Source organism: Sinocyclocheilus rhinocerous, unplaced genomic scaffold (assembly GCF_001515625.1).
Source record: "Sinocyclocheilus rhinocerous isolate Xijiao unplaced genomic scaffold, SAMN03320098_v1.1 scaffold1111, whole genome shotgun sequence".
In the NCBI taxonomy this organism is placed as follows: domain Eukaryota; kingdom Metazoa; phylum Chordata; class Actinopteri; order Cypriniformes; family Cyprinidae; genus Sinocyclocheilus; species Sinocyclocheilus rhinocerous.
The window spans coordinates 340162-358966 of NW_015655406.1; the positions used below are offsets into that span (position 1 = coordinate 340162).

Genomic DNA, 18805 nt, shown 5'->3' on the forward strand with positions numbered 1-18805 from the left:
TATATAAAATTCTATGAGACTGTAAAATAATTTTGTGATATTTAATAAAATATGTATGTATTGTTCAAAGGACCAGAACTGAAATATAGTTTTTGAATTATTATTATTCATTTATTTATTTATTTATTTTTGTGGTTTAAATGGATGTATTTTGTCTTTTGACAGTGAAAAAGGGGACATTAATGTTAAATATCAATAATTCTGCTCATTGTTTTACATTGTTATTTTATTTTGTTCATTATTAATACTAGCTGTCATCCAGAATAGTAAGTACCTACACACAATGTGTAAATTTCAGTGGTACAAAACAATTATTGCCTATATGTGTAGATTGATGACTGTATCATTTTACAGCTTTCTTATGACATGACATTGTATTCATCCTGGTCAACGCAAAGGAAGTTAAGCTTGTTAAGAATTCAAGCTTAGGAGCCAGCAGCCCATGCTTCTCTAAGGCAATGCACTTTCTGTGACCTTTCATGTCGATCTGCAAAAGAGGTAAAAAGCTGTTTTCCACACACTGCTGACACTCGTATTAATGTGCTTGTGAGTCGTAGACAGAGCAGCTTTGTATGTAGTACCAAGTCAGATTGGAGAGTCCCAAATCGATTTCAAGGTAAAACACTGAGGTATAACTTTGCTGTTGTCTGTAAAAACTGCAGAAGTGTGACTTAAGTGTCAGACAGGTACCGTAAATGTTTAATTATTGACACTTGACAGCGTCGTCAGAAGTATCGCTCTAAAATCCCCCTTTGTGAAGTGCAACATCAGACTGAAACCTTCCACGACTTAAATGACATTTGTGAAATAAAATGAACCGATGCAAAGGCAGAAGGAGGAAAATATGAGTGGGAACCATCAGTTTAGTAAGAAATAGGACATTTTTGAAGCTTTAATATGTCCAGTGTGGGTCTGTGAGTGCCACTTTCCTTCTGTGCTTTTAGTAAGCTTATTGTTAAGTTAATATGCAAGCTATTTTAACTGTGAGCCTCAGCACATTGTGCACGCTTCTCATTTAACCAGCAAGGTATGAGCACGATGATCTATTAGTCATTTTTGTACTTAAAGAGAGTTCAATATGTCTGTAATATTTTGTTCAAATGTCCTAACCAGTGCTATTTATAAAGAACAATTAAATGGAAAATTAGGTAGAAAAAATGAGGTCACACTGTACTTTACACTAACTCTTGTATTATGTTAAAATTCTGGGTATGATCATTGCTCTGTCAAACTGACCCTAATTAGATACAATACAACTCACTAAAATCCCATTTTGAGGAAGGGGTATTAAAGGTTCTCCTATGTGAGAACCTTTAATACAACTCACATTTGTGACCCTGGAGCACAAAACCAGTCTCAAGTCGCTGGGGTATATTTGTAGCAATAGCCAAAAATACATTGTATGGGTCAAAATTATAGATTTTTCTTTCATGCCAAAAATCATTAGGATATTAAGTAAAGATCATGTTCCATGAAGATATTTTGTAAATTTCCTACTGTACATATTTTTAAACTTAATTTTTGATTAGTAATATGCATTGCTAAGAACTTCATTTGGACAGCTTTAAAGGCGATTTTCTCAATATTTAGATTTTTTTTGCACCCTCAGATTCCAGATTTTCAAATAGTTGTATCTCGGCCAAATATTGTACTAACAAGCCATACATCAATGGAAAGCTTATTTATTCCACTTTCAGATGATGTATAAATCTCATTTTCGAAAAATTTACCCTTATGACTGGTTTTGTGGTCCATGGTCACATTTGAGAAAAAAATTCAAGTATGAATGTAGGATTTTTTAAAACATTTTTTTTTTCACAAATTGCAAATATTAAAGTATTTTGAATATTTTTTTTTATAATTTTTAATTTAGATTTTTTTTGTGTGCTTTTCTAAAGCTGGGTATGGCGCTAGCAACGGCAAGGTCACAGGTTCGATTCCCAGCAAAATTCATGAGCATGCTATGAACTGAGAAAAATGTACACCTTCAAAGTAGCACACATTTCTTCGAATAAAAGTATCTGCCAAATGCATAAATGGTAAATGTAAAAACCTTCTGAGGGTCGAGAAACTGACATAAAAATACATGTTTATATATATATATGTGTGTGTGTGTGTGTTCTTGTCTTTAACTATGAAATACACAGGTCAAATTGAATTAATTGAAATAAGAATTAATGAAAAAGTGCAATTACATTTACACTAATGCAAAATTTGTACTTTATATATGCTACTTGTAAATACAGTTTTAATACTGTTGCTTTTTTAAACACCTGTATTTATAAAATGCATATAATGGACACTAATGTAAAGTGTTCCCGAAATGCATTATCCCCTGATGACGTCTTTCTTAAAGCAATAACAACACTCCTAAATTTGATATAGGTTAACATATTTGCGGTCAAATAAGGGGACTTTCCTTAAACGAAGAAAACAGCCCAAAAAAGACACGCAACACAGCGTGAAACTATATTGGCATTGAGACAGCAGGCTGTTTAAAACTAAACCACCCTAACAAACAGTTCAGTTATCACATGATCTATTAAAATGCTTGTTCCACTTGTTGTATAATAAAAGTGACCAATATAAGGTCCAACTGTGAAATTAAGCACTTAAAACACATTGCATTTGCAGTTTATTGCATTATGCTCCAAGTCTCCCGCTCAAGCTTTTTAGGGTCATGGTGGGCTGTTCTAGTATATGTTTTTCTTCTTGAACTGTGTGAGTGTCAGTGCATGCTCGAGAGAGTCAGTTCTAAGTAGCTACTAACTGCGTATTAAGCACAGGTTGTTCATTTATATTACTCAGTATTTATGATATTAAGCATTAAAGTGTGACCACAATATTTTAAAGGACACATCACAAATCTGTTTTTGTCATTCCATTTCATCTGCAACCAAAATAGGCAATGCATGTAAGTGACTGAAGGAAGTGTCTCGTGCATTGACTCTGTCCTCCGCCCGTGCTGAAGGATGCTGTGTCACCCTGTTGCTGCACTTCGAGAGATACAAAAATCACCAAACTCCCACTACTTTCCATCAATCCTATTGGGCTTTGAATTATTAAATGTATTTTATGAGCAGACTTCAAAACCTCAATGCGACTTCTAGCAGTTCTTCATGCACAGAATGAAGACGGTCACATTTTCCTTGCACGTTTTATTTATTTGAATGAATGACTCATAAATCATTTTCAAATAAATCAACACATTGTTTTATTTATTATTAAATAAGTTTATTGTTGTGGGAGAAAACAACATAAACCAAACTTGTTTATTTACTCATTTTGCATCGTATGCATCACATTGTTTTTCTTGTTGATAAATAATTTTAGCAGCATGTATAGTAATATGGATCTAGCAAAGTAAATTCTACCTAATTATTTACACGTGGACTTCAACACGCAGCAGCATTTCAAAGACTTTTGAAAACAAAAAAAATCTTGCTATATTTGATGTATGCGCGTTATTTACAGTTAAACAGCGCGCAAGAGCACCGCTTCCGCCACCTTTCTCATCAGAGCGTGCGCCTGGCTGAATTGAGCTCGAGCTGCTCCGTACTAAAATAAACGGGTGACGTCAGTCCCGGGGATTCAGTCGGGTCCTCCGCCTCCGCCCTTTCCCTGCGCCGCCATGAGGAGTTCAACGTGACCGCCGCCGAGTACAACCGGCCACAACAAACCGAGGCGCAGCACGAGAGAGCCATGAGCGGCTGCACGTGGAGCGCCAAATGGTCCCGGTGTGAAATAACGGCGCGATAGTTCCCGCGCGCATCTGTTACTATTGTGTAACCATGACAACGGTGCCGCGCTAGTTCATGTGCCAGCATCATGTCAGGGGAATTTTGTTAATGAATACTTGCATTATATTGATGGAGCAACAGGTGCTCTGGACATTATTCATTTGCCGTCCGTTTCGTTCTAGAAGCTTCTACTGCACGCTTGCATTCAGGCCCGTGTGTGTGTGTGTGTGAAACAGAATAAGTGCTTGTTTGTAAAGCAATATAATCCTTTATGCAAACACAGCTCGCACTGGAGAGGAAATATTTGCTGAATTCGAGAGATCAAAAAACTAAAATATTTTACAGTACGTTTAATTTTAAGTAACAATCAAAATTATACATATATACATACATACATATTTCTGTATGAATAACTTTATTTCGAACATGTAGAAATAATACAGTAAATACACACACACATATATATATATAAGGCGCTCATAACACCGTAGACTAACACGTTCCTGAAACGAGCTGTTATTGTGCGCTCAGAGAGAGAGAGATAGAGAGAGAGAGAGAGATAGAGAGAGAGAGAGAGGCAACAACAGCATGGTGGTACACGGGACACGGGAAGGCGGGCGGTCTGCTGTAAATGGGTAGAGCTCTGAAAGCGCCGTCACACACGTGAAGCTCATGTGACTCGAGACGTGTCTGCAGTCACAGGGTTTATTTAACACGTACTTCAAATCCACCCACATACACTCATTTAACCAGCACCGGAGCCGACAAACGCCTCTTGCACCTCCACCTAATAACAACATCAGTTCTGCGTCCTAGTTTTGAGACACCATATCTGGAACCAAAACTAGGCTACTTCATTCGAGGGAAATACATGTGGACTTTTATGAGAGAGTAACGGATCTGCTTTTTATTTTTATATTAAACATATATTTTTTAAATCTACCCTATTCTTACATCAGTAAGACATATTAATAGGGTAAAATGGAAAGGATTACCAGTGCTCAGCCTCCTCCATGTATGGCCAAACACGCCTCGCTGGATATCTCTGACATGCAAGGGTAAGTCAGACTCCAGAAGCTGCGTATTTATGTATCTGAAAGCTTTCCAGAGAGCTAGATTTCTTATTGCCTGTATTTTATTATATTTTATAGAATGGACTTTCCCGTGTACGTGTATAAACCCCGGCGGGGAATGAAGCGCAGTGAGGACAGTAAGGTACGAAATGCGCAATTACGCACACATATGATTGCGCACACTTTTACTTGCCACTTTTGTTTAATATAAATATCTTTTACTGTTATAAACCAGATTTAAACTTCACATTTTTTATTTCGATAGTTTTGGTTTGTCATTTATGTTTTTTTTTTCGCATGGAAATTAACATACAATTTCAATAATTAACCTCCAGGATACGTACAAATTGCCTCATCGATTGATCGAGAAGAAAAGGAGGGACAGAATTAACGAGTGCATCGCGCAGTTGAAGGATTTGCTGCCCGAACACCTTAAACTCACTGTAAGTAATATGGGAGTGGATGGGCTCACCTCACTATGTTGTAGTATAAAGCGCCACCTGCTTGTTGATTATGAATAAATCATGTTTGTCCTGCTTTTGGATCAGTCACCCTCCTGTAATGTGCATGATATACATTTTTAATATATACAGCCTGTAAACATCATAATTTAATTTTCGGCACTCCATATCGTGAATCTGGCTTTAGTCAACAAGGCATGTTAGATTTTCATTTGGAGTGTTTGAATATTACTTGCACGTACATGTGCATGCACTAGTGAGCGGAGAGGAGTGTCTTAGTTCCTGCTCAGCGCAGGTTTGTCCTCTCTAAAACACTGCAGAGAGTGTTACATAAGAAAGATCAACATGCTTATCTGGGTTCTTCCTGTTTTAGACTCTGGGACACTTGGAGAAGGCTGTTGTGTTGGAGCTCACGCTCAAGCATGTGAAAGCTCTTAACAACCTCCTGGAGCAGCAGCAACAGAAGATCATTTCCTTGCAGAATGGAATGCAAATCGGTGAGTTTTCGGGCCATGCAAAAAGGGCAACACACTAAAAATGTTACCGTTTCACAGGAAGTGGCCCCGCTGAACGTTTCCTTTCCCCATTCGTTTGTTTTCGAGTGCATTACAAAATAAAGAACCTGAGACACACTTACGCAACACAGCAAATGATCTGGCCTTCAGTACTGTTGTGAAGGAAAATGTCGGCATGGTTTCTAACCCTTATTGGTTTTATTGCAGGTGAACAGGGCAGTGGGCACTCGGAAAACAGCGAGGAGATGTTCCATTCCGGGTTCCACTTGTGTGCCAAGGAGGTTCTTCAGTTCCTGGCCAACCAGGAGACCGTGCATGACCTGACACCTTCTCACATAATCAACCACCTTCAAAAAGTGGCGTCTGAGCTCATTCAAAGCCCACCAAGCCCTCGTCTGGATGAGCCCACTCCCAAAGCTCAAGAAAGCAGGGAGAAACCGGCAAGCCCACAGCCGAAAGCAGCAGAGGGCCACGCTAAAAACTGCGTGCCCGTTATACAAAGGACTTATCCCCACAGCAGTGAGCAAAGCGGGAGCGATACGGATACCGACAGCGGCTACGGGGGTGAGCTCGAGAAGCGTGAACTGAAAGTCCAGCAGCCGATCTACTACGGCAAAGATGCTGGAGATCTCAAGTACAGCGGCAGCATTAAAGAAGAGCTGGATGAGCCACAGGCCAAGCGGCAGAGGTCCGACTCTTCAGAAGACGAATCTCTGTCGGGACACGACGTAGTGGGCGGCCACAGCCCCTACGTGAGCTTTTCTCCACACCAGCCCCTTTGCATGCCCTTCTACCTCTTTCCAACCGGAGCGGCCGCTGCGTACTTGCCCATGCTGGAGAAGTGCTGGTACCCGGGAACCATGCCTGTATTGTACCCAGGCCTCGGCGGCTCCCCGGTGGGTATGTCCCCTGAGAAACTCCCCTCGTCCTTGGTCATGTCCTCAAGAGTGGGCTCCCCCATCACCACTCCGACCTCCATGGACTCACCTGCACTCCTGCAGGCCCTGAAACAAGTTCCCCCGTTAAACCTGGAAACCAAAGACTGAGGACTCACTCTGGGGTCCGCCAATAGCCTACTCTCTGAATGTTTGGGTCTTGAGAGTGGACTTCCCTGCTGCATAAGCTCCCGAAGAGGGTTCGGTTGAAGAGGGCGCGAAGGCAAAGTTCAAAGACGCGCCCTCAAGTACGGCAAACAGCTGTTCTGATTCCTTTCAGACGTACGACGGCCTCCCTTCAACCGCAGAGACACACACACACACACACACTCTTATCAACTTCCTCCACAACCAGCAGACACACAACTAGAGATGGAACGGTCCGCGTGGACGCAGACGGGTAAAGGAGGCCCCGTGCAAAGCACTGTGAGACACTGTGAAGAAGGTCAAAATGAGGACAGTGAGCTCTGTCGTTCGAGAGAAAGGACCTGGGGTGGGCGAACGGCTGCTCTCTGCACTTATGCCAAATGTTAAGTTAAAAACAATACAAAACAATAACCCCGAATGTGACGTGCAGATGGTCCCCCAATGTTAAGGACTTTGCCCTTTGCACAAGCACCTTTTCATTTGTTGAATGTAAACGAAAAAGTCATTTTTGTAATAAAACATCACCCCTGTAGATGCTGCTTTTTTGGACATTTCTCTGTGCCGTGGATGCTTGATCAGGAAGCTCCACTCTCTTCTGCTTCTGTGACTGCTTTAACCTATAAGAACCGTCCTTTTAGACTAGAATGCTACCAAATAAATGTCTTTGCTTTTGTTGACCGGAGCACACGGCGTGCACGTTTCTCATCTCGCGCTCACCTGAGTTTCCTTGCATAAACAAGGACGCCATTGACCCCTGAGACGTGACGCTCGTGTAAATACGGGAGTCACGTAATCATGACTCCGCTGTAGCTTTTGAGTTTCCCATCCATTCGTGCACGTAGGTGAAGTTGTTGTGAGGTAACTGCGTTGTGTAATTATTTTGTTTATACTACTTGTACATCTGTATTTTTGATACGTGACCCACATACAGCCGAACGCTGTATGCCATGAAATTGTGTACATAGCTTTGGACCTAGACTCGATCTGCATCATGTTCTGTGTTCATTTCCGGTCAAATTAGGACAGATCTTTGTTCATCCTGTTGCCTTTACCTGTTTAAAGCAGTAAACATGATGGCGGATATCTACATTTTTAATCCTGGATTCTACATAGAAGCAAAAGAAAGTGAATGTAATGTTAAAAACAATATAATAGTTTTGTATAGGAAGAGGTACTTACTTTTTTATTTTGGGACCTAGGAAAAGGTTGCTTGATGTATATATTTTGTCTAAAGTATTGTTGACATATATTAAAGAAAAAGTATTAATAAAGTTTTTTTTTTTCCTGTGGAAATCATGCCTGTCTGAGTCTGTGTTTGAGAGCTTGAACATATTTAGCTGAAAAAAACAACCTCGCTGTTTTTCCCATCACAGTTTGTCCTTATGTAACACTCACATAACCCATAAACTTGCTCTGTCTATGCAAATCCTTTAGTTTAGGCACACAGTATGATAAGAGTCAGGTTACAAATATTCCAGCCTCACACCTAACTAAAGTCCATGCATTTTCGATAAGGTTTTGTGGTGCACTTTTTCTACCAAAAAGCCTTTATAACCCCCAAAAATGAGCAAAGAATACATAACCGGTTATTATTAAATTCTTTGCAACTGAGTTACATTTCTTAGATGAATCACGTCCTTTTCTAATGCTCGTTAGCTGTTGAATTAGGTTAAGTCTCCCCGCGTGTCTGGCTGTGTGCTCGATCCAGTGCAGCCTCACTCCTCCGCCCCGCTGGGAAGCGTGTAATCGCGCCTGACCTGCCGATCACATGTAGAGCCGCACGGCGGGCCGCGCTCGCTCGCTGCACCGAAGCATGGGCAGCCACATGCCACACATCCAGCACAGTCAGGACAACTCCGCGATAAAGACACTCAAATGAAGGATTATGAGACAATAGCAGTATTATATGTTGTATGTAAATGATTAATACCTATAAAATCTATAAATATAATTAGTTAATATAATTAAACAATAAAATCATACTATGTTTTAGAGATATTAAGTATTCTTATCATTAGGCTATTTGGTTGTAAAACTATCAAATTAACTATTAACTAGCTATTAACTATACTGTACCAAAGCAGGAGGATAAGATAAGATTTAAATAGGCTTTAACTGGTGTAGAGCTCTTACCAAAATGCAAGCAATAAATAAACAAATACACAAACAAACAAATACATAAATAAATAAGTGAAATAAAGTGGCAACATTGCTATTGGCTGTCATAAAAAGCTAACATTATAATTCGTTTCTAAAAACAAACAAAAACACACAGTCAGTAATATTGTAATTGACGTAGGAAACTATGTAAAAATAAATGGTTCATCATTCTATTCTAAAGCTTTTAGCGCCATCGTGTGGAAAATCGATGAACTGCGACGAACTTTACATCTCGTGTTCAAACGAACAATTAAGCACAAAATGTTCTTTCTTTCTTTCTTGTCTGTTTACTGTAGTTATTTACAGTGTGGTCTTTACTTGAGAGAAGCCTGTCAGAAGACTTAAGCTTAATACGTAGTCGTGCATTTTTTTCAACTTATATTGATATATTTACAACGATCTACTTATTTTTACTTCTTATTTGTATGCTGGACAGTATTTCATGTCCATTTACTTCTTATTTTTATTGTATTATTTGTCTATAATAATTCATTGTTTGCATTAAACTATATATAAATAGAATATATAATGTGTATTAGGCTACATTTTCTATACAATTAATTAATTTATTAAATAATTGCATGTATTATTTTGTTTGTTTGTTTGTTTGTTTGATCAAATAAATATACATAAGTTTGCCTAATATTTATTTACTTAATTTATTTTATCACTTGTTTATTAATAAATAAAGTTGGACTTTATTTTCTTGTTGTGCAAGCAAAGTAATACAAAGTTAGTAATACAAAGTTTTCCCGAGTATGTGTTTATTTACTTAGCTACGCGTTACTTGTTGCACAGCGGTGTGACGCGAGTGCTGGAGGACTTTTATTCTGAACGATATCCGCTCGGTCATTTTCGGCGCGGCGCGTTTATTGTGCGTCATCTGTTGTCACCTGACCTCAGCCTGCTTCCTCTTTCTCTTGGATTGATTCCTCCAGCAGGAGCGGAATCTGCCCTGTATCATCCTGACGATCAGATCTCAGCCAGCAGCGCAGCGCGGAGATGTTGGCCCTCATTCACCGGCTCCTGGACTGGTTCAGGTCGCTCTTCTGGAAGGAAGAGATGGAGCTGACGCTGGTGGGACTGCAGTACTCTGGAAAAACCACTTTTGTCAACGTGATTGCTGTAAGTCTGGTTTCATTCCTCGCAGTTTGAACATCTTTTATTGTTGTCATGTCATTGCCTGCTAGGGGTGGAGAACAGATGCTTTAAAAGCTGTTCGTGTGAGCAGTGTGCACTTATGAATATGGGTGTGATGTTTCCCTATGGGATGCTTAATGTCTTAGCTTGTATATGAAAAATGAATGGCTAGTTTCTCAAGGTTTGAAGACACTGATGACTTTTAGGGTGGATGAGATGCCACTTGTGTGTTTAAGCTCTTAAATCTTATGTAATGATATTAATAAAGCCTATATTATTTTAATATTATATATTATAATATATAAAATGTATAATAATATTATTACAGTATTGTTTAATATTATTGCAAAATGAGACATGGTAATTTGGTATTATGGATTTCCTAATATGTTTATGTTCAGTGCCAGATGTGTTTTTTGATTTCCTTCATAGATTATTATGTGATCTGAAAACAACCTTCCCTTTATGGATGCATCTGACTCAGAACAGATGTCATTTGTGAGAGTCTCTTTTTTTCTCTCTTTTCAATCTCCTTTAAGTATTTTTGACATGTCAGTGCTGGTTCATTGTGGTTTTGCTTCTGTGTTTAGCGTCTGAAGTGAATCAGTTGTAAGAATTGTGGAATCCATAGATAACCCTGAAAATAAACCTCGGTGTGACCCATATTTCAGAAGGTCTCTGAGTAGCAGCCTGAATCTGAAATTAGGCAATGTGCCCAAGAGCAAGTGACTGTCCCAATGGGGGTTCTTGAATCATGAGAGTTGCCCTTTTGCTTCTCATAGATGCTTCTGCAACAACGACTTTACAAACCCAGGGTTTCTAACAAATCTACATGATGGTTTGAAAGTGAATTCAAAGGGGAAAAGAGAATCATCTCGTCCAGTTTCATAATCTTGCAGGTGTTATTCTAGTTTCAGTGAATGATTTATGGAACACATCATTCACTCAGTATTTTTCACTCATAAATACAAACCAGTTAAGTTTGCAGTTTGCACAGCTAATATATGCGTTTTATGATGATTTACTTGTATTGTAAACCATAAACGACAAAAAATGGAAAAGTACCACAATAAATGTGGAAGAAATCTTGATTTAATGCTTTGAAGATCTTCAAATGCAGATCAACATGCAGTTACATAGTTGCAGCTCTTAGTTGTTTTGTAATATGACCATGAATTTAACTAAGCTCTTTTAGATTTCTATCCTCAATATGAGGGTTTTGCAACAGAGAACACCTTGCTCAATGAATTATGATCATATTTTTAAGGGAAGCTCTTGTTTTTCCCTTTTCACCTAAAAAATGATTAATTTATTAGATATGAAATCCCTTGAGACTAATTTTAAAATCCACATGGTTGAAAAAAATCTATTTAGTTTGAATCTTTTGCACAATTTACTAAATTATGAAACATGAAACTTTCTGGCTTGTTTTACCAACAATTCCCGTCGCTCTTACTAATACTCCCCATTGACATCCTCTTGTGTGCTGTTATTTTGTGAAACGACTATTACATTGTCGTTTTGTAAACTTGTGCAACCCTTCACATGCAGGTTTGTTTTATTTATGTTATTGAAATGATCAGCGTGTTTCTTTTCCACTAGTCTGGTCAGTTCAATGAAGACATGATCCCTACAGTCGGCTTCAACATGAGGAAAGTCACCAAAGGCAACGTAACAATAAAAGTAAGTCTTATCTACACTGATTGTTCTTCTGTGTCAAGGAGGGTTTTCTTGGATCCAGATATAAAGACTCTTTAATGCACATTATGTGCATCACAAGTACATTATGTTACATCACCAGTTCCTGCCATTATGTCCACAAATATGTGCTGTTTTCACATAGATTTGGGATATAGGCGGGCAGCCGCGGTTCAGGAGCATGTGGGAGCGATACTGCCGGGGCGTTAATGCCATAGTGTGAGTATAATCTGCTTTTTGTCCCATCAGAGACATTTAAAATGGTTTATTTCACTGCCCTCTGTGATACTTGATTCTGATTGGTCAGTGACATTGAGCGGTTAGATATTTCTGCATAATGACCATCAAAGTGCATCTAGGAGCTAGATTAAAGAGAGAACTTAAAATTAGACATATTACTTTGTAGCTAAATATTGTTGGCTAGTCAGCCTGTAGAAAAAGGTAACTGATTGCAGATTAATAATACATTAATATACACTACTGTTCAAAAGTTTAGGGCTGGTAATTTGTTTTTTAATTATTTTTTTGATTGTGTCTTATGATCACCAAGGCTGCATTTATTTGATCATAAATACAATAAAAGTTTACAGTAATATTGTTAAATATTCTTACAGTTTAAATCAACTTTTTTCTATTTTAATATTTTTTAAAATGTAATTTATTCTTGTGGTGGTAAAGCTGAATTTTCAGCATCATTACTCCAGTCTTCAGCATCACATGATCCTTCAGAAATCATTCTAATATGCTGATTTGCTGCTGAAGAAACATTTCTTATTATCAATGTTGAAACATGTTTTTTGTTGCTTAATTTTTTTTGTGGAAACGGTGATACTTTTTTTTCAGTATTTTTTGATTAATAGAAAGTTCAAAACAGCATTTTTTAAAAACTTTTTGTAACAACGTAAATATTTTTACTGGCACTTTTGATAAATTTAATTAATCCTTGCTGAATAAAAGTATTGATTTCTAGTTCTATTTTTTATGGTAGCGTATAATAAATAAATAGACATTGTTTCAGTGTTCATTTTGTTGCTTTGTTTTCTGTTTTGTAATAGACTGTTTTTTCTTAGCTCAAGATACAAGCTATTATACAAATATTTCTTGTCCATTTATTTGCTTTTTTGATAAGTAGCTTTGTAATACGTGGTATGATGCACCAATCAGGCATTATCACAAAATAAACCCCATCATGGTGACACAAGACCACTCTGCTTCATGTTGGGGTCCTGATCAACCTATCAGTGTTTATTTTGCAATAACGTCTGGCTGACTGTATATTATCCCTAACATGAAGTTTTAGTGTTTACATTATGAACGACTGCATTAAGGACTCTGTTGGTGTTTTCAGGTATATGGTTGACGCTGCAGATCGTGAAAAGGTCGAAGCCTCAAGAAACGAGCTACACAACTTGTTAGACAAACCACAACTGCAAGGCATTCCTGTAAGAAGAATAGTTTTATTATTGCAGCTGATTTCCTGATTTGCAGCTGTTAATGGAGGACTGTCTCTCTTATTAATACTTTGTGCTGTTTTATTACTGCTGAATTTACCAAAACAGAAAATCAAGCCTAGCCATCGCACCACACCTTTTCCAGATCTTTCCCCAGCTGCTGTGTCTTATTTAAGGAGCATGACTAAGCATCTCTACCGTCAGCTTCTGTGGTCCCAGATGTCCTCACAGGGCACATTATAGGTCGTATCTTCAGCAGAGAAATCAGCACAGAGGAAACTGATCGCTCATGGATTATCTGTCTGTAGGGAGTGATGGGACTTTTGACAGTGCCGCCCACTATTTTCTAAAGCGAACAATTTAAAAAGACAGTTGTAGCATGATCTGATGTAGAACCAACACCCAGTAGCATAAATCTTTAAGCACTGGAAGCGAAAGTGCCAATGTTAAACGTGCAGTTTAAACCTAAAGAGGTTCAAGAGGTGCATTTTTCATTGATTTATCTTTACTTTATCCTCCACAGGTACTTGTCCTTGGCAACAAAAGAGATCTCCCCAGCGCACTAGATGAGAAACAACTAATCGAAAAGATGTAAGACTTTTTTTTGCATTACTCGATCTTTCTTTAAGTGATTGTTTGATTAGCAAGTTTGGGGCCATGCGAGTGAGAGATTTATTTAAGTGTTTCCTGCTTCATACAGAAATATTTTAGATGCAAAGTCGGCAACACCAAAGCTCCAAAAGTATCAAAAAATTTATTTTTTAAAAAGCACATTCTGTAGGACTACCTATTGTTTCGGGTCAGTTTTGTTTTAAAGAATATTTTAATAGGCCTAAGTGGTGTAGGCTAATATCTTCTGTACTCTGTAGTTCTGTAGCTTCATACAGAAACAATATTGCTGTCATATGATGGCAGTATGATCTCTAGATGATTTTGATCGTAATGAAATTGCATACTTTAATCACATAGTATTGCTTTCCTCTTTTTAGACTTCTTTGTTATTTCAACTCCAAAATACTCTGTGGCAGTTCTGTCCTCTTGTGTCTTCCGTTTATGTTTTTTTCTGGGATTTTGTGACATTTCCACAGACGGTGACCATCCCCAGATCTTTAGACAGAGTTGTTGTGAGGCTAATCAAAAAATGGCAAATGTTTTTTAACATTTTTGTTTCATATTCCCACAGGAACCTGTCTGCCATTCAAGACCGAGAGATCTGCTGCTACTCCGTTTCATGCAAAGAGAAAGACAATATAGGTGAGAGTTACTGCATTTTATACACATCCAACTGTAAAACTGTGATGTTTGGTCAGTTGACCCTTCGCTTGTTCAATTAGTTTGATTGACAGGCGATCTGACCAATCATAACGCCGAATCTGCCATTTTCTCCGACAAACAAACCAGTCAGGAGAGTAGATTAACGTAGGTGACTTGAACTCGAATGACTTGTATTGACGTCTTTCCACGGTTGAAACAAGACACCTTCTGGTGTTCATTCATGTTTATTTTGTACTATAGCTAGTAAAGAGGAATAGATGATTGGTTCAGGTGCCGCTTGAACTGAGGTGCTACAGCGATCTGTCACGACACATTAAAGAGCCACAAAACGGTATTTATTGTTTGAATTTCTTAAAAAAATGACAAAATTTGAAAGCTGAGACTTTTTCATACCAAAAGTAACCTGCTCTGTCTTGTCTGTCAGCGTGTTGTGTGTTTCCTCTTCGCTCCGCAATGTATTTTTCACTGCGTGAGAACATGATTTGTGGCGTGAGAGTGCCATGGCATGTCAGACGTAGCAACAGTAACTAAGGGGGGCGGGTCTTTGCGAAGGGTCAATTAAAACATCCTAGCAACTGCATAGCAACTCTGCCAGTCGCATGCAGGATCCTAGCATTGCGGAGGTAAACACTACTCACATTTTCAGAAAATGTTGAAATCTAATTTTATGGTATTGAGTGACACAAGCATGTGATATTATTGATGTTGAAAATTTTTATATTGTGTATTAGCTTAATTTGTAAAAACTTAAAGTAGATGCTCAGATTTCTTGAAAAAAGTATGAGTAAGACTCAGAGCACAGTATGTGTGTTCAGAACTGCTAAAAGAAGTCCTGCTGGAGTGCAAGTATATTTACTTCAGCGGCTAATACTGAATCAAATGACTCATGAACCACCTCACCGTGACTCATTCACGTTGCAGCTATTGAGAGTTGTTTTGTTCCTTTTACATTTTAGGTTTTATCACCAAGCAGTACGGTTGTGGTGGTTGTGATTTCATCTTCATTTTCACTAATCTGAGAAGCCGTCCATTTGCATTTATTACACTACATTACTCACTGTTTTTATTAGCTTTACAAGCAGCAAATTAGAAAAAGCCAATATGTTCCTTTGAAGCTGCTGTTCCCAAACTATGACACATACTCCACATACTCATAGCTACTCTGCGCAAGGAAATATTTGTAATGGTGTAAAACAGTTTTTGTGAGACATTTACTTTTATTTTATGTTATAAGCGTCACTAATAGCAGTCATTCAAGTGTTGGATCATTATTCAATTCACAACATTTCCGTCATCAAATAGCTGCATATAAGAAAGTGAATTAGCATAGTTGCATAATAAGCCATTGACGGTTTAATTTAAGATTTAATTTTAAGATTTTAATTAGTCTGGTTACTAACAAGTGGCTAAATGGGACTACAGAGGCCAGAGACATTAAACATCATGCCGAAACAGGAAAACTCATCTACTCACAAATCTGGTTTCACAGCCTCATGGTGTTTATACTCCCGATACAGACTATTCTAACTTAAACTTTCTAAAGACTGAAAGTGTTGTTGGAAGCTTAATGGTGGTGACGTTGACTGGTGTAGTTCGTTTATAGCCTAACTGACTTTTTACTTTTGACAATTGTATTTAGGCTTCAAAATTGATTAAAGTTGTGTTTATTTGTGAAGATTATTTTGATTAACAAAATGTGAAAAAATCATGAACTTTTGTAGGTCACAGTGCTTATTTTATGTAATAATCCAAAGGGCAGTGGAAAAATCCTATTGGCTTTTTATTGAGGGAAGATGCATGTTAATGACTTCTGGGTTGGCCTACAAAAATACGGCATCCCTGTTGCCGCAATTTGATGAAATTTAAGTGAACATGAAAGAAACCAGCAATAATTGTTCTTATTTGTGACCCTGGACCACAAAATAAGTCTTAAGTGTCAATTTGTTTTCCCGAATGATTTATACATCATCCGAAAGCTGAATAAATAAGCTTTCCATTGATGTATGGTTTGTTAGGATAGGACAATACTTGGCCGAGATAAGCTGCAGTGTGTGACATCTGCTATGTTATAATGCATTTTTTGCCTGCAACATTTGGTACTTTTGAATTGCTGTCAAACAGTGCAATGTTTTGAAAGTGCCACAGAGTCAGTGTTTACAATCTGCTGGAAATCAACATATGAATACTTCAGTTTGGGAGAAGTTTTGAAGTGAATCAAAAGATATTCTAAAAACACAATTGTTCATCCCTTCCTTCCTGCAGATATCACATTGCAGTGGTTGATCCAGCATTCAAAGTCTCGGAGAAGTTGAGAACAGACCCCGTCCTATACCTGTGAGTCCAGTCCTGCCCTCGTTCCAGCTCAGCCCAGCGCTCTTCCTGTGACCAGTGACGCAGTCCCTCTCAGCCGCATCTGTCTGTCCAGTAACTGCCCGTCTCATTCATTCTCTATTACACACGGACTGTCAGTAAAGCATCTTCACCAGTGGGCCTCAGACTCCACTCAAATCATAATCGCTTTTTTTTTTTTTAAGCTAAACATCTTGTTTTGACCATTTACAAAGTGATGTGCTTTAAATCAGTTTCGGGGGTAGTCTCCTTATCCTTTATTGTTATTGTGTTATTGTTGGGGTTTTTCTTTTGGTCTGATTTTGTATAATTTATTGTGGGAAAGCATTTTACCACAAAGAGTGGTTAGAATGAACTTTTGCGTTGCTAGTATTGTGTATTTAGGGCTTCAATACATTATAAATGTACACTATTTTTCAAAAGTTTGAGTCAGTAAGGTTTCTTTTTAATGAATGCTTCTGTTCAACAAGGATGCATTAAATTTGTCAAAAGTAACCGATTTTTATAATGTTACAAAAGGTTTCTATTTCACATAAATGCTGTTGAACTTCTTGTCCATCAAAGAATGTATCACGTTTTCCACAAAAATATTACACAACATTGATAATAATAAGAAATGTTTCTTTTAGCAGCAAATCATCATATTAGAATGATTTCTGAAGCATCACGTGACGCTGAAGACTGGAGTAATGATGCTGAAAATTCAGCTTTGCATCACAGAAATAAATTGCATTTTTAAGATCTATTCAAATAGAAAACAGTTGTTTAAATTTGTAATAATATTTCACAATATAACTGTTTTTACTGTATTTTTGATCACATAAATACAGCCTTGGTGAGCATGAGAGACTTTCAAAAACATCAAGAAATCTTACCATCCCAAACTTTTGAACGGTAGTGTACGTTCAGCTGATGTTTTTCATTGAATCTATGTGTGGAGCAACTGTTCCCCCAATCTATTAGTGAAATAATCAAATTTTATATTTGCTTGGTTTCAGAGTTGAATTGTAGCCGGTTGACTAGCTGGATGACTAGACATTTATTAGGTTCTACTAGCTGATGCTCCCATGATTAATATTCATGAGTCGAGATGATTTTAGAATGAGTCTCCCCATGTTTCAGATCATCATCATGACTCCGTCTAAATCTTTTCCTATTTGAGTCTCATTACAATAACAAAGCCCAGATGATTAATATTCATGACCTACAGCTCATGGACATGCTTCACATACAGCAGCCTTGAGCATAAAACATCTCAATTCTAACAGGATCCTGTACAGCTGAGGGACATCTTGGCATTTACATGAATTAGTGTGCATTAAGTTAAGTGCCTTTTGCAGATACTCACATTTTAAACCCAAAATGAATATAGTATGTTATATAAGCACAAACAGCTAGTCTAAACTTACTATAGGTGCCATTATTACATTAGCACTGATTATTGTATTCATTGGCTATGCATATGTTAGCTCCACAATCATTACATAATTACCTGATTGCTACAATGTATACTGTGCATTGCAAACCATTACTGGTTAACATACCAAACTAATGTTTATTTAGTTTAGGAGCATGATTCACACACTGGAAGCGGAGGGTCTTGCTTCTGGGTGAAACTATCCGAACCCTTTTGCGAATGAACAAAAATTGAATTCAACTTTTTCTGGCAGTGTCTCAAATGCTAGCTTTTTTGATGTCCTTTTTTTCTGATCAAGCCCCTAAATGCTGCAAAGTTCTTCTTCCTGTATTCTAAATATGAGTTTTACAACTAAAACAACATTGCAGTCATCTTCTGTTATTTCTGACTTATTAATACTGACTCACGGACTATTAGCTGCATGATGTTCTCGATTCAGTAGTT

At 37.8% G+C, this 18805-nt stretch overlaps 2 protein-coding genes across 2 annotated transcripts; both read left to right on the top strand.

The window, feature by feature from the left end:
• The first annotated feature begins 4388 nt into the window (after positions 1-4388).
• On the top strand, positions 4389-7778 carry LOC107718198 (class E basic helix-loop-helix protein 40-like). The gene is made up of 5 exons (XM_016525178.1): positions 4389-4798; positions 4892-4955; positions 5149-5256; positions 5648-5771; positions 5997-7778. The coding sequence occupies exons 1-5, from the start codon at positions 4722-4724 to the stop codon at positions 6833-6835; spliced, it is 1212 nt and encodes a 403-aa protein (XP_016380664.1). The 5' UTR covers positions 4389-4721; the 3' UTR covers positions 6836-7778.
• A 2156-nt stretch (positions 7779-9934) lies between these two features.
• Positions 9935-17367, top strand: LOC107718242 (ADP-ribosylation factor-like protein 8B). The gene is made up of 7 exons (XM_016525235.1): positions 9935-10156; positions 11774-11854; positions 12015-12088; positions 13218-13311; positions 13844-13911; positions 14504-14574; positions 16858-17367. The coding sequence occupies exons 1-7, from the start codon at positions 10034-10036 to the stop codon at positions 16905-16907; spliced, it is 561 nt and encodes a 186-aa protein (XP_016380721.1). The 5' UTR covers positions 9935-10033; the 3' UTR covers positions 16908-17367.
• Positions 17368-18805: the final 1438 nt, after the last annotated feature.

Bases quoted from the DNA above. Each gene is read 5' to 3' on its own strand.
- LOC107718242 (XM_016525235.1), top strand. From the start codon at position 10,034: ATGTTGGCCCTCATTCACCGGCTCCTGGACTGGTTCAGGTCGCTCTTC. The intron at 12,089-13,217 runs GTGAGTATAATC...TGGTGTTTTCAG, and splicing joins CGGGGCGTTAATGCCATAGT to GTATATGGTTGACGCTGCAG. The intron at 14,575-16,857 runs GTGAGAGTTACT...TCCTTCCTGCAG, and splicing joins CAAAGAGAAAGACAATATAG to ATATCACATTGCAGTGGTTG.
- LOC107718198 (XM_016525178.1), top strand. From the start codon at position 4,722: ATGGAAAGGATTACCAGTGCTCAGCCTCCTCCATGTATGGCCAAACAC. The intron at 4,956-5,148 runs GTACGAAATGCG...ATTAACCTCCAG, and splicing joins AGCGCAGTGAGGACAGTAAG to GATACGTACAAATTGCCTCA. The intron at 5,257-5,647 runs GTAAGTAATATG...TTCCTGTTTTAG, and splicing joins CCGAACACCTTAAACTCACT to ACTCTGGGACACTTGGAGAA.